General features: G+C 37.4%; 3 protein-coding genes across 6 annotated transcripts in view; 2 read left to right on the top strand and 1 right to left on the bottom strand.

Annotated features, from left to right (window-relative positions):
• recql5 (RecQ helicase-like 5) overlaps window positions 1–6,950 on the bottom strand; it is a 49,409-nt gene extending 42,459 nt beyond the window's left edge. Inside the window, exons 1-6 of one of the 2 annotated variants that reach the window (XM_022664965.2) lie at window positions 6,758–6,950; window positions 5,240–5,361; window positions 3,680–4,195; window positions 1,586–1,682; window positions 1,390–1,501; window positions 131–293 (exon numbers count right to left, since the gene is read on the bottom strand). In XM_022664965.2, coding sequence (XP_022520686.2) covers window positions 131–293; window positions 1,390–1,501; window positions 1,586–1,682; window positions 3,680–4,195; window positions 5,240–5,361; window positions 6,758–6,857 — 1,110 coding nt within the window. In that variant the 5' untranslated portion in view covers window positions 6,858–6,950. The remainder of the gene's footprint in view (window positions 1–130; window positions 294–1,389; window positions 1,502–1,585; window positions 1,683–3,679; window positions 4,196–5,239; window positions 5,362–6,757) is intronic. The other variant, XM_022664964.2, reaches the window with a different exon arrangement.
• The window catches only part of si:ch211-120g10.1 (butyrophilin subfamily 1 member A1), a 125,546-nt gene that overhangs the window by 59,832 nt on the left and 50,519 nt on the right, over window positions 1–15,195 (top strand). The gene's annotated exons all lie outside the window — the stretch shown is intronic.
• Window positions 10,686–15,195, top strand: part of zgc:158403 (tetratricopeptide repeat protein 39A) — a 38,925-nt gene continuing 34,415 nt past the window's right edge. The window contains exon 1 of the mRNA XM_022664993.2: window positions 10,686–10,973. Coding sequence (XP_022520714.1) covers window positions 10,939–10,973 — 35 coding nt within the window. The 5' untranslated portion in view covers window positions 10,686–10,938. The remainder of the gene's footprint in view (window positions 10,974–15,195) is intronic.

Below are 15,195 nucleotides of genomic sequence, written 5' to 3'. Positions count from 1 at the left end.
GCATTTTCACTGAATTCATTTTGCAACCTGTTTCTGTGAAAATGAAAGAAATGTGTAAAAATGGCTGTAACTCCCCACACGGTTAAAGTGATGAAATGGATGCTGGAGTTCTACAGGTTAAACGGCGTACCTGTTTGCGAGAGACCTCTTTGCGGATCAGGAAGTTGAGCTGGTCTCGGTCTTTGCGAGAGTAGTAAATGCGGCAGGACGAGGGAATGCCATCGCGTCCTGCACGCCCGGACTCCTGATAGTAACTAGCCAGAGATTTAGCCACGTTCCAGTGAGCTACAAACCTGTAACATACAAATACAATCAGCATATATTTATACACAGTACAGAACAAACACTCAGTACATACTTTTATAAATATTGTATTTTTCACACTATAAGGTGCTGTCAAAATCCTTTCATTTTCCCAAAAATGTACAGTGCGTCTTATAACCCAGTGCACCTTAAGTATAAATTAAACCAGTCAGGTATTAAGGAGCAGTAAAGACACTCTGCTGAAGTACAGAGTTATACAGGAGTTTCAGTTTAGTCTCCAGCACAGAGACTGAAGCAATATTAGCATTAGCCGCTAACTGTGATAGCTCTTTCCCCATTTAGAGGTGAGAGACTTCTATTGATAGTGCACCTTATAATATGGTGCGCCTTATAATGCAAAAAATACAGTGCCTCAAATGCCTTATTCTTTTTTTAAAGTAACGGAATCATCTTAATATCACACTTTTTAAATGTAATTGAAATACTTAATATCCGACTATTATAGCACACTTTCTAAATGTGAACTGCGAGTTGGTAGGCCTTTTTTTATAGGTATACCTATTTATAGGTTTATGTTGGAGTAAAATGAACATTGTTGTTTTATTCTATAAACTACGTATAACATTTCTCCCAAATTCCAAATAAAAATATTAGTCATTTAGAGCATTTATTTGCAGAAAATTAAAAATGGCTGAAATAACAACAACAACAAAAATGCAGAGCTTTCAGACCTCAAATAATGCAAAGAAAACAAGTTCATATTCATAAAAATCAGTTTTAAGAGATCAGAAATCAATATTTGGTGGAATAGCCCTGGTTTTTAATCACAGTTTTTTTCATGCATCTTGGCATCATGTTCTCCTCCACCAGTCTTACACACTGCTTTTGGATAACTTTATGCTGCTTTACTCCTGGTGCAAAAATTCAAGCAGTTCAGTTTGGTTTGATGGCTTGTGATCATCCATCTTGCTTCTGATTAAATTACAGAAGTTTAGTATGCTTATTTTTTTAAATATGATAAGAAAATGTATCACAATAAAATAAAACACTGCTATATTGTCCAGCTCTAACTTACAGTAAGATAAACTGTGGAACTTGTCTGGTAGGAGAGAGTGGATTACTGACCTAACGTTGGCTTTGTCGACTCCCATCCCGAAGCTGATGGTAGCAACAATGACAGGAACTTTACCGGCCATCCAGTCAGCCTGCGACTCAGTACGATCTCCAGCCTTCAGCCCTGTTCACACAGACAGATTAAAATAAAAGCTATAACTTTAAAAAGGTTGATTTAAGATTTTAGATAAGCATGATCCTGACTCACCTGCATGGTAGGGTTTAGCTACGATCCCGAGTTTAGTCAGTCTGTGAGCAACATCCTCACAGCTCTCTCGAGTACGACAGTACACAATCCCACAACCCTGCAGCACAGAATACAATCACATATATTCAATACAAACATCCAGTCATGCTGTGTTTTTATATAATTCATTAAATCAGTACCAGTCAAAAAGGTTTGGACACAACTTCTCTTAACTACTTAACATTCTTGTTAATCAATTTATTTAATGTATTTTCTGCATTGTAGTTTAATTTCAAACACATGAAAATATATAGAATTATGTAGTAAACAGTAAAAAAAAAAAAAGTGTTACTCCCCTAGTTGATGAACTAAAATGGTGATTTAAGGTAGGGTTGTGCCCTATCGTATCGTATCGCCAAAAATGTATTTATTTAGTTATTAGTATCATGACATTCTTGATCATTGACTTCTGTTACAAATCTGATAGAATTATTTTTTTAAATACCTCAGTTAGCCATATCATATTGCATGCAATAATAAAATCCTAAATAATTTTTCTAATTTAGTGTTTTGTGATATCACCAAAAGTATCATTATCGTGAAAATACCATGAAATATCATGATCATTTTTAGACCCATATTGCCCACCCCTAATTTGAGGTGATTTAAATGGGATGAGCTGGATCTTCATAGCATGAAGAAAACGCAGCAACCATTGTTCAGCACCTCCAGGAACTCCTTCCTTCAAGACACTGAGAAAACTATTTCAGGTGACTCTCCCTCATGAAGACACTGAGATTAAAATCTCACCAAGAGTCTGCAGATCTGTCCTCAAAGATACATGTGATGCCTAGAAGAATCTAAAGTAGCTATAAAACATATTCTGGTTTGCTTAACACATTAACAATTCAGCATGTGCTCCTGTATAGCTTTAATATAGTCTTTAATATTAAATTTACAATGTAAAAAAAAATCATAAAGAAAAAATATTGAACAAGGAGATGTGTCTAAACTTGTCACTGGTACAGAATACTGTATACACTCCTGCTATATTATACAGAAAGCTACATTCATGATGTCTAATGTCAGTGATATGAACACCACAGTCATATAATTCTACATTTGTTCTGTTACAGAAAACTATACAGTGCCGCCATGTGGCCAAATAATGAATTTCAGATTTTACCACCACTGTAACTACTGCAATCTTGTAAAGTATTATAATTTACATTATTAATAAAGACACACTATAGAGATAGGATAGACCAATTCAGACCCCCTATTCGGATTTTAGATGTCTTTCTTTATTTCATTATTTATTTACCTACTTACACACTATCAGTCAAGTTTGGACTTAAAATGACGAGTTTTTTTTATTTTACCAAATTACAAAATTAAAAACCTCTGGAATATAATCAAGAGGAAGATGGATGATCACAAGCCATCAAACCACCAAACTGAACTGCTTGAATTTTTGCACCAGGAGTAAAGCAGCATAAAGTTATCCAAAAGCAGTGTGTAAGACTGGTGGAGGAGAACATGATGCCAAGATGCATGAAAAAAACTGTGATTAAAAACCAGGGCTATTCCACCAAATATTGATTAAATTAATTAAATTAATTGATTGATTAAATTAACTCTTAAAACTCTTTATGAATATGAACTTGTTTTCTTTGCATTATTTAAGATCTGAACGCTCTGCATCTTTTTTTTGTTATTTCAGCCATTTCTCATTTTCTCCAAATAAATGTTCAGAGAAACATTGTCCGTAGTTTTACTCAAACATATGCCTATAAATAGCAAAATTAGAGAAAATGATTCAGAAACTGAAGGCATTTCTTTTTTTTTTCCATATTACATTGGATTTTTTTTTTCTTTTGAATTTCCATATGATAATTTCCATATATCCATATTGCCCAGCCCTCAGCCTCACTTACAACATAACACCTGACAACGTATACAGGTGTGGCTGTTTACAAGCTACCCCTGATGCAACATGTCATGATCAATTTATTACATACTGCTATACACACTTCTTTAAACAGGCCTACATTTATTAAATCCTGTAACAATCTAAATAAAACAATCTATAAAGGAGCAAAACCTCAGTCTGACCTTCTCTGCTGAGCTCCCCCCGAGCGCCTCTTTAGCGAAGGCGTGCAGGTGAACGTACGGATCAGGCAGCAGGTCTCTGAAGATCACGTCGTACTTCAGGTTCTTCCTAAACACAGGTGTGGAGAAGGTGAGGGGAGACCTCAGCCTGAGGGAGCGAGCGATGTCCTCCTGCACGCGTTTGGGGGCCGTGGCGGTCAGCGCCACGCAGGGCACCCCGGGCAGGCGGGCGCGCAGCTCGCCCAGCTTCAGGTAGTCGGGCCGGAAGTCGTGCCCCCACTGGGAGACGCAGTGAGCCTCGTCCACCGCCAGGCGAGCCAGCAGCCCCCGGGAGCACAGCGAGCTCAGGCACGGCTGGAAGGAGGGGGAGGCCACCATCTCAGGAGTGATGTAGAGCATCTTCAACACAGGACTCTCGCTCTCCAGATCTTCCAGAATCTGCCGTCTCTCTCCCGCAGGAAGCTTGGAGTTAATGGAGCGTGCCGGGATGTTTAGCTCTTTAAGGTGCTCGACTTGATCCTGAAGAAGGAGGAGGAGGACAGAAGAAAGGAAGAACATTTAAACATGATCTTTAAATCTTCAATAATGTGGGATTTGTCCTTAGTTTTCAGATTTTTTTTGAATGGAAGTGGGAGTATCAATGCTAGAACAGCTGTGGAATAAACACTTCTGTCATGTACAGCAGAAAAAAAATAAGAGCCCACTTAAAAATGAAAACCTCTGGAATAATAGCAAGAGGAAGATGGGTGATCACAAGTTATCCAAAAGCAGTGTGTAAGACTGGTGGAGGAGAACATGATGCCAAAATACATGAAAACTGCGATTAAAAACCAGGGTTATTCCACCAAATATTGATTTCTGAACTCTTCTTAAAACTTAATGAATATGAACTTGTTTTCTTTACATTATTTAAAGTCTAAAAGCTCTGCATCTTTTTTCTTATCTCAACCATTTGTCATTTTCTGTAAATAAATGCTCTAAATGACAATATTTTTATTTACGAATTTGGGAAAAATGTTGCCTGTAGTTTATAGAATAGAACAACAATATTCATTTTACTTAAATATAAACCTATAAATAGCAAAATCAGAGAAACTGATTCAGAAACTGAAGTGACCTCTTCATTTTTTTCAGAGTTGTATTAAAAAATATACAAACAACAACAGCTGAAGAGAAAATATATATATATATTTGTCACAAGAGGGCGCTGTGAGAAAAAAAATGAATAAGCATTTACACCACATTAGGAGACTTTATATAGACAAAATATCAAGGAAAATGATGTATGTGTGAATTTTATTTATTAATTTATTTTAGTTTTATCAGGCAGCAAAATGCAAAAAATAAATAATTGTCAAAATTGCACATGGTGGCTACTAAACTTGTACACATTGTGATGACGAGGATGAAAAGATAAACAGTGCAGCCCTAACTGAGATACCTGTGAATAAAATCAAAAACTCTAGTGAGTAAGATCTAGCCTCTGGTAGACAGTTAATTGCATGTGCCCATTGAGAATACAATACAGTTTTTTTTTTTGTCAAACCAATTAGATATACTCACCTGAATGAGAGCAATGAGAGGAGATATGACGAGTGTGATGCCCGTGGCCAGCAGTGCCGGGAGCTGGTAGCACAGAGACTTCCCTGCTCCGGTTGGCATACACACGAACACATCCCGCTCACCTGGAATCAGAGAGAAGAGCAGAGAACTGACTGACTGACAGTAAATTTTCTATTTATTTATTTATTTATTTAGTTAGTGTGTGTGTGTGGCAGGGCCTCCCTACAAAGACAGAAAAAAACACTTTCTGTAAATCCTATAAACTTCTCAACTATCCCTGTTTACTACTTGTTTACTACAGCTCTGGAAAAAAATAAGAGTAATTTCTTTGATTTTACCAAATTGAAAACCTCAAGAGGAAGATGGATGATCACAAGCCATCAAACCACCAAACTGAACTGCTTGAATTTTTGCACCAGGAGTAAAGCAGCATAAAGTTATCCAAAAGCAGTGTGTAAGACTGGTGGAGGAGTACATGATGCCAAGATGCATGAAAACTGTGATTAAAAACCAGGTTTATACCAATATTATGAATATGAACTTGTGTTCTTAGAATTATTTGAGGTCTGAAAGCTCTGCATCTTTTTTGTTATTTCAGCCATTTCTCATTTTCTGCAAATAAATGCTCTAAATGATGATATTTTTATTTGGAATTTGGGAGAAATGTTGTCTGTAGTTTATAGAATAAAACAACATTATGTATATGTTCATTTTACTCAAACATACACCTATAAATAGCAAAATCAGATAAACTGATTCAGAAAAACTGAACTGATTCTCTTACTTTTTTCCAGCGCTGTACATTATATATTTAACTGAAATTTCTGGTCTGAATAACCAATGATTTATATGATTTATAAAGGAAAATCATGAAAATCATCAGGGGTGCCCAAACCACTTCATACCATATACTCTTAACAGTAAAGTAAGTCACAAACCTATATTAAAGTCCATTTTATGCAAATAAATAAAATTTAAAAAATACCGTGATATACATTTTTGTTAATACCGTCCATCACTGATCTGGACCAAATCGGTTATATCGTCCAGACTTACAGCTGATCTAGCGTTAACCCACTGAAGCGCAACATAAACTTAAACTTTAGACTAAAAGTAGCTGTTATTAAACTAGCTTTAGTCTCTAACTCAAACACTCCAGATCTCCAGCTGCCTGTCTGAGCAGAACCGGGCCGCTGCTATGCTTTACTGGGCCGGAACCGAGCTTTATTTCTGTGTAGCTAACTATATATACACAAGTTAAATAGCCTAGGTTAGCTAGCTTACTTTAGCTGTACTAGTAGAGTGGGGTAACCCAGGTCCAGAAAGTAAAAATCCATCCCAGGGTTTTGAGCTAATCTGCGGCAGAGCAGCCCAGGCAGTTGGTACAAAACCCTGGGGTGGATTTTTACTTTATGGACCTGGGTAACCTATATCTAAGCTGTGGCTCGTTATTTAGCTGCAGTGCTAAATCTGAGAGTTAACTCCACACTCTCTCCTGTTCACTTTAATCACTCTTACCTTCCAGCACCGCCCTCACCACCTCCTCCTGCTGCCGGGACCGGAACCTCTCGAACCCGAAGTGGGTTTTCAGAGCCCGCTCTACAGCTCCTCCACTCATCTCTCCAACCCGCAGCTAACAACCCGGCGGCTAACCCGGCTAACACCAACCAGAACTTCATCCAGCACCGCGCATGCGCACTGACACCACACGCACTGACACGCTCTCTACAACTACTCAACTTAAACACAGTAACTGAGAGATAGGTTTACAGTAATTACAGTAACTACAAATACTCCATTACTTTACTTAAGTAGAAATGTAGGTTATCTATACTTTACTGGAGTAATTATTAATTTTCAGACGACTTTTAACTTTTAGTTACATTTTCACACAATTATCTGAATTTTCTAATTTTTTTATAAAAATAGTCTCGTTACTCCTGTTTCATTTCAGCTCTTTTTCTTTCTGGCTTCAATAATTCATTGTTCAATAAAACCCCTATCCAGATAAATCTCTCCATCCAGATAGAGTGAATCTGATTGTGATTGGATGTAGAGAAGTATAAACATATACCATTAAGACTCCCTATTGGTTTATACTGTGATCCATCACACTTGCATATGCCCCGCCCTCCCCCATGTTTAATAAGCATATATGCATCTGATACATTAGGGAGCCTTTAACATTATAGTCATTATGGCTTTCAGAAAAATGTGTTTTTTGGGCGGGGGGTAGTGCACTATAGGACTATATAAGCTTTTGTTCTTAATGGCTTTTTTTCTACCTACATTACTTTTACTTTTATACTTTAAGTAGTTTTGAAACCAGTACTTTTTTAAACACTTTTACTTAAAGAGTCAAAGCTTGAGTTGATACTTCAACTCTACAAAAGTATTTTAAACTCTAGTATCTATACTTCTACCTACAGAGAGGATTCTTAAAAGCTTATAAATCAAATGTCCCCAGTTAAATCCTTTTGGTATCAATATTTTAGTTGCACATTGATGTAATTTTACATTTTTTGATGTGCAACCAGAATCTTTTTTCATCTATTTAGGTTCTGTGACCACAAACCAAGACTATGGCAAAATATTAGTAGCTTAATTCAGGATATAATTGTAAGGAATTTGAACCTTGTTTTAAAAATGTTTTATGTGGTTTGCATAAGACTTAAAAGTGTTTTTAAAAGTGTTTCTTCCTGAATTTAACTCATCTATTTATATTTTTATTAATTAACAAAAAATCTGCTAAAATTCATTTGAATTTTACAGTTTAAAATGCTTTATCAAAGTGATGAATGCAATTAATTTAAATTAATTAATCATAGAGCATACACAGAGCATACATTAATTAGATCATTTTTTAATCAGTTGACAGCAAGAATTTTTACATTAACTTCCATTGAAAATGTATACCTTTTTCTTCTTCCCTAAAGCTGAAAAATTGGAGATTTGATATTGTATATATTTTAAAATGTCAAGAGTGCTACAAATAAAGTCAAATTAATAAAATACTATTTAATTGCTGTAATTCAGTATAAAAGAATTGAAATCTAATCACCAGAACAATGCAGATCCCATTCTGATATGTCTGCGTATCCCTACTAAAATAGATACAAAAAAAAACATACCCAAACCCAAATTAATCTTAAGTTTAAAGGAAATGGGGTTTCTTCTGAGGATGTCTTCAGTCAGCATCTTCTGTGACTGGTCTTCATAATGCTCTAAAAGAACAGAAGTGGTGAAGAAATGCTTCTAAAACAGCATAAATCATGCCAAGACATTCCAGTCATTAAAGTATTTTAATACATGCGGAGGAGGGATGAATAGTAAAGGCAGGGATGTTGAAAGAGGTGATAAAGAAGTTGGATAAATGTAACTTCTGTTTACTTTTGGGGACGTAGCTCCATTCCGTCAGTCCGTTTATAACACTTAACCACACTAACAAAACCTGTCTGAGAGAACACAAGTGTCGCACACCTAGACTTAACCCTTTAACACCTACACAGTTAACCATTTAATACAGTTAACCCTTTATCGTATATTATAGTTTAAAACATCAAACACCTGTAGACTAAACCCTTTAGCACACATAGACTGAAACCTTTAACATATATAGACTAAACCCTTTAACACTGAACCCTTTAACACTTACAGACTGAACACCAACAATGAATTCTTTAACACCTATAGATTGAACCATTTAATACCCATAGACTAAACTGTTTAACACATAGAGACTGAACCCTTTAATACTGAACCCTTTAACACCTAAAGACTGAACACTAACACCCATAGACTGAACCCTTTAACACTAAACCATAAAAATCTATAGACTGAACTCTTTACCACCTATACATATTGAACCCTTTAAAACTTATAACCTGAACCCTTTACCACCTATAGACTGAACCCTTTACCACCTATAGACTGAAACCTTTATCACATATAGACTGAAACCTTTAATACCTATAGTTTAAACACTTTATCCCCTATAGACTGAACCCTTTACCACCTATAGACTAAACCCTTTAAAACCTATAGTTTAAACACTTTACCACCTATAGACTGAAACCTTTATCACATATAGACTGAAACCTTTAATACCTATAGTTTAAACACTTCCCCTATAGACTGAACCCTTTAACACCTATACTGAACCATTTATCACCTATAGACTGAACCCTTTAACAACTATATTGAACCCTTTAACACCTACAGATTGAAACCTTTAACACCTATAGACTGAACCCTTTAACACCCATACCGAACCCTTTAACACCTACAGATTGAAACCTTTAACACCTATATACTGAACCATTTATCACCTATAGACTGAACCCTTTCACACCTATACTGAACCCTTTAACACCTATACTGAACCATTTAACAACTATAGACTAAACCCTTTAACACCTATACTGAACCCAAGTCAAGTCAAGTCAAGTCAAGAGGCTTTTATTGTCATTACATCTGAGTACAGGTACACAGTGTAATGAAATTACGTTAATCCGGAACCATGGTGCAACATAGATCAACAAGTAATAGACAACATAAAGTGCAGGAGTGACGACAGTGCAACATAAAATGATAAAATTATAACACTAAATAACTAAATAAATACAATAAATACAAAGGACGAGACAATTTAAAGACAGTGACAGGACAGTGCAGTACCGATACGGTATAATAAAGTGTATAGTGAGGATAAGGTGCAGAGATGTGCATAGTGACATACTGTGACATATAGAACATATATAATCACAGCAGTTACTGAGGTTACTAACCCTTTAACACCTATAGACTAAACCCTTACACACTAAAACATTTAACCCCTACACTGAACCCTTTAACACCTATAGACTAAACCATTTAACACATATAGACTAAATTCTTTAACACATATAGATTGAGCCCTTTCACACCTATAGACTGAACCCTTTATCTCCTATAGACTGAAACATTTAACACCTATGGACTGAACCCTTTATCTCCTATAGACTGAAACATTGAACACCTATAGACTGAACCATTTAATGCTGAACAATTTAACACATATAGACTGAACCCTTACACGCTAATCCATTTAACACCTATAGACTGAAACCGCTAACACCTATAGTTTTAACCCTTTATCCCCTATAGACTGAACTTTTATCCCCTATAGACTGAACTCTTTAAATCAACTGTGGCCCTCTAGAGGCTGTTACCTCACAGCGAACCCAAACGAGGCTACTGGGGTTAAACATGCAAACCTACTCAGACGGGCTCGTGCACTAGGTGGTGGTGGTGCTGCTGTTTGAAGTCTACATCCTGTCCACATCCTCGCGAGCTCGCGGTGGGGAAAACCATAGGAGGAGCTTTTTTTCTTCCTTTTTTTTTACTTCTGTTCCCTGAGAAACGACAACAGCAGCCCTGCTGACCACACACACACACACACACACCAGTCAGTCCACCACACCTTCCTCCTCCTCCTCCTCCTCCTCCTCCTCCTCTTTCAAGTTCTCGGTCAGTAGCTCTGCAGCTCGTTCAGGACGTTCAGGACACGCACGAGCTCAATGCGCCTCACCTGTTTGGACACCGGGCTGGTCTGAAGGAATCCGCGGTTGGGTTGGGTTCGGTTCGGGGAGTGTCACTCTAATCCTGACAGGTGTTCGGCAGGACACGCACGCGCCCAGCTCACAGAGACAGGAGGAATCATGTCCAACGGGAAGAGCTCACCTGGGACATCAAAGTAAGTGAGAGCTCGAGCTTCAGCAGCAGCTGCTGCTTCTTCAGCTCATCCTTCCTTCAGTTGGACTGCTCTGAATTAGCTGCTGAAACCTGTTAGCATGACTCGATTAATCCGGTCAAACTGCCTGACCAGTCTAGACAACCAGTTCAGTCTATAGGTGTTCAAGAAGTCCATCTATAAGGGATAAAGGATTTAGTGTGTAAGGGTTTAGTCAGTCTATAGCGGATAGATCAGTATATTGGTGAAAAAAGGTTCAGTCTATAGGTGGTTAAAGGGTTCAGTCTATAGAGGTAAAAGGTTTAGTCTAAAGGTGTTAAAGGGTTTAGTCTGTGGGTGATAAGGTGTTCAATATATAAGTGTTTATGGTTTCAGTCTACAGGATATAGGTTTTAATCTATAGGTGATAAATGGTTCAGTCTATAGGTGTTAAAGGGTTTAGTCTATAGGTGGTTAAAGGGTTCAGTCTAAAGGTGTTAAAGGGTTCAGTCTAAAATTGTTTAAGGGTTCAGTCTATGTGTGTTAAATGTTTCAGTCTATAGCAGATAAAGGGTTTAGTGTATAGGTGCTAAAAGGATTCAGTCTATAGGGGATAAAGGTTTAGTCTATAGGGTGTTAAAGGGTTAAGTCTATAGGTATTAAAAGGTTCAGTCTATAGGTGTTAAAAAGGGTTCAGTCTGTAGGTGTTAAAAGTTTCAATCCATAATGGCTAAAGGTTTTAGACTATAGGTGATAAAGGGTTCTAACACCTATAAGTTAAGGTGTTAAAGGTTTCAATTTATTGGTGTTAAATGGATTAGTATTTAAGGGTTCAGTCTATAGTTGTTAAAGCATTCAGTCTATGGGGGATAAACAGTTTAGTCTATAGTTGTTAAAGCATTCAGTCTATAGGGGATAAACAGTTTAGTCTATAGGTGTTAAAGCATTCCGTCTATAGGGGATAAACAGTTTAGTCTATAGGTGTTAAAGCATTCAGTCTATAGGGGATAAACAGTTTAGTCTATAGGTGTTAAAGCATTCCGTCTATAGGGGATAAACAGTTTAGTCTATAGGTGTTAAAGCATTCAGTCTATAGGGGATAAACCGTTTAGTCTATAGGTGTTAAAGCATTCCGTCTATAGGGGATAAACAGTTTAGTCTATAGGTGTTAAAGCATTCAGTCTATAGGGGATAAACAGTTTAGTCTATAGGTGTTAAAGCATTCAGTCTATAGGGGATAAACCGTTTAGTCTATAGGTGTTAAAGGGTTCAGTTCCTGGTTTTTGTTTATTTAAGAGTATTTTATCCTCTCTTCATTAAGATGGTGGGAAGTATCGCAGATAATTGTTTTGCGATATACTGAGTATATTGCAGAAAAATAGTATCATGACATCATCGTGATATCATCATCATTAATATGGACAACATATTGTAATATCATATCGTTATCCCCAAGCAGCTGTTTAAGGTGGGTAAGATAGTTGATCAGTTTAGCTCTTGTTCAGTAAAGGGTATGTCTATGTTTGAGTTTGATAGTTTACCTGATCAACAAGCATGATCAAGCATGAGCTTAAATCAAATAAAGCATACACTACACTGGTCAAGAGCTGGTTAAGCTGCCAGCGTACCAAAATAGGGTATGTTTTCACCTGGATATTTAGCTTTATAACCAGCAAGACCATCAAAGACCAGCTAGACCATCTAAAAACAGCTGCCATGAAGGTCCAGGTCTTGCCCCTGCTGACAAATCCAGCTTATCATCTTTATCTCACTTTGTCTGTTGATTAACTCGTTTTCCACACTGAGAGAGTTAGTAAGCTACAGCATGTTGATGTAAAGGAGCTAATAATGGCTATAAACCTAAAAAAGAAAAGTACAGCAGCCCAGTGTGGTGAGAGAGGAGTGAACTATGCTACTGTCAAATTCACAAGCTGTCAAACTGACAGATGCAGCTTGTTTTTAGTCTTAAGCTAATTTGGCTGATTCAGTTTGTCTGTGGTAAAGACTGCAACTTCTTTGGTTTAGCCTTTCTCCTCTCTTGCGCTCTCTCTCTCTCTCTCTCTCTCTATCTCTCTCTCTTCCTTCCTCGTTGTGTAATGTCTGTTATGAGTCTAGATCCTGTTGCTCTATGTTGTGAGAAGAGGGTTTACTAAAAGTGAACAGTATGATCTAAATTGGATACGATTGAGATGCCATCAAATCCTCACAGCAGTGTTGGTAGTGTTTCAGTGTAAGGCCCTGGTAAAGGCGTAGAAGCTAGTACAGCAACAAATGCCCTGTTATCTTGTGGATAAACAAGTATAAAACTAGCCAGTGTGCTCATGGCAAGGCAACATGAATGGCCTGATGAGTCATTTTAAAATGTTGGTCATTATAATAATTGTAATTGATTTCAGTGAAGAAATGAACACACAGGTGGGACCTTTCTAGGAACGTCACTGTTAACACCTTCTTTAGACTGTTTAATCCAGTCCTACCAAGGACCTGCCCTACCTCAGCTTTAGTCTAGGCCAGGAGTTCCCAATCTTTTGCAACTTTCCACAGCCCCCAGGAATATTTTATTTGCCATTTAAAACCAAATACAGCACAACCATCAACTTCTTCATTTTCTGTGCCTGTGCATGTGAAGACTAGTGCTTTAGATACTCACTGCTGTATTTTTTTTTGTTTGGATTAATGCTTTAATTTATCAGCTCTTGGTTAGAGTGGCTGCTTCTCTTGTAGATGTCATTGATCCATGATGTGTAAAACGCATAACACAGAACAACCAGTTTACTCAGACTCCTTATAGTAATAACGAAACCAGCTTGTTGATACGCTAGCTAGCATTGGCTGTCATGGGACTCTACTACAACGTACCAATCAATGAGCTCGACCTAAACATGCATTGTTATGCAAATTAATTAACTAAATGTCTGTCATATCTTAAATTTCATCTGCTGACCTGTAGAAATATTTAAAGTCAGCACTATGCTGTTCAGCCTCACTCATAAGATAACACCTCACAACTTACACAGGTCCAATTAGTATTTTCAATAGTCAGACTTTGGATTTTTGTGGTTTATAGGTTGGAGATCTTGTTTGGTTAAACCATTTGTACCCTATTGTTTTGTGTTGATCTCCTCTGTTTTAAATTTTATAATACCATATTTTTCGGACTTTAGGGAGCATTTAAAATTCTTAAATTTTCCCAAACATCATTACATATAAATGCTACCAGTCAGGTATTAGGGAGCAGTAGCCACTCCACTGAAGTACAGTGTTATATGGGTGAGTTTTCAGGGTAGTTTCTCCAGCACTATGGCTGGGTGCAGCAGCATTAGCATTAGCCACTAACCACAGCGCTAGCTCTTTTGCAATTCAGACCTAGCTCTGTGGTTAGCGGCTAATGCTAATGCGGCTGCACCCAGCCTTAGTGAAGACTCACCGTTAGACAAATTATTGGAAATCTAAGCTTATTTTAAATAAACGGAAGCACTTTATTCACCCAAATAAATGTTTTTTTTTTTTATGAGAGACATCTGTGTAGATTATATTAACTTCCAGCGCTCGTTTGACTTTGAAAGAAAGAGTATATTTTAGGGATTACAGTTTTGTTTATTTAGGTGCTTCCCCATTAGAAGGGAAACATGGCGACACCCTTGTTCACTTCGATGTAGGCATCCTAACTAGTGTCACTTAATGCACCTTGTAATGCGGTGTACCATATGTATGAAAAAAGACCAGAAAATAGACATTCATTGATAGTGCGCCTTGAAATCTGGTGCACTTTATAGTCCAGAAATTACGGTACATATCTGTCTGTTAAAAGACTGACCAAAATTTAATCGTGTGTAATCATGAGGCCACAGGGAAGCTGTGTGGTGAAGGCAGCTGTCTGGCATTGTTCATGTAAGCAATAATTAGCCACGGACTGTAGGCTAGTTACTTAAAGCAAATATGAGACACCTTGTAGTGTGTGTGTGTGTGTGTTTTGTGAGTGTGTGTATGCCACAGCTGGGCGGTGTTGCCCAAAGTTGTACACGTGACGGAGGGCCCCGCAGTTCCCAGCAGTGTGTAATTTTAGAGATAGTAAAATAGCCTGTGTAGATGTCATCAGTGTACGTTTTGTAAGTGTGTAAATGCTGCAAGTGTGCACGCTGTCCACTTTATTGGAAACACCTACCCTGTATTTCACATTAAAAAGAAACTTAGCAGGTCCTCATATCTTGTAGGTCTAATATAGAGGTATATTACTCAGACTTGC

The sequence above is a fragment of the Astyanax mexicanus genome, chromosome 19 (assembly GCF_023375975.1).
Source record: "Astyanax mexicanus isolate ESR-SI-001 chromosome 19, AstMex3_surface, whole genome shotgun sequence".
NCBI lineage: Eukaryota > Metazoa > Chordata > Actinopteri > Characiformes > Acestrorhamphidae > Astyanax > Astyanax mexicanus.
This window is presented reverse-complemented; position numbering and strand designations above follow the sequence as displayed.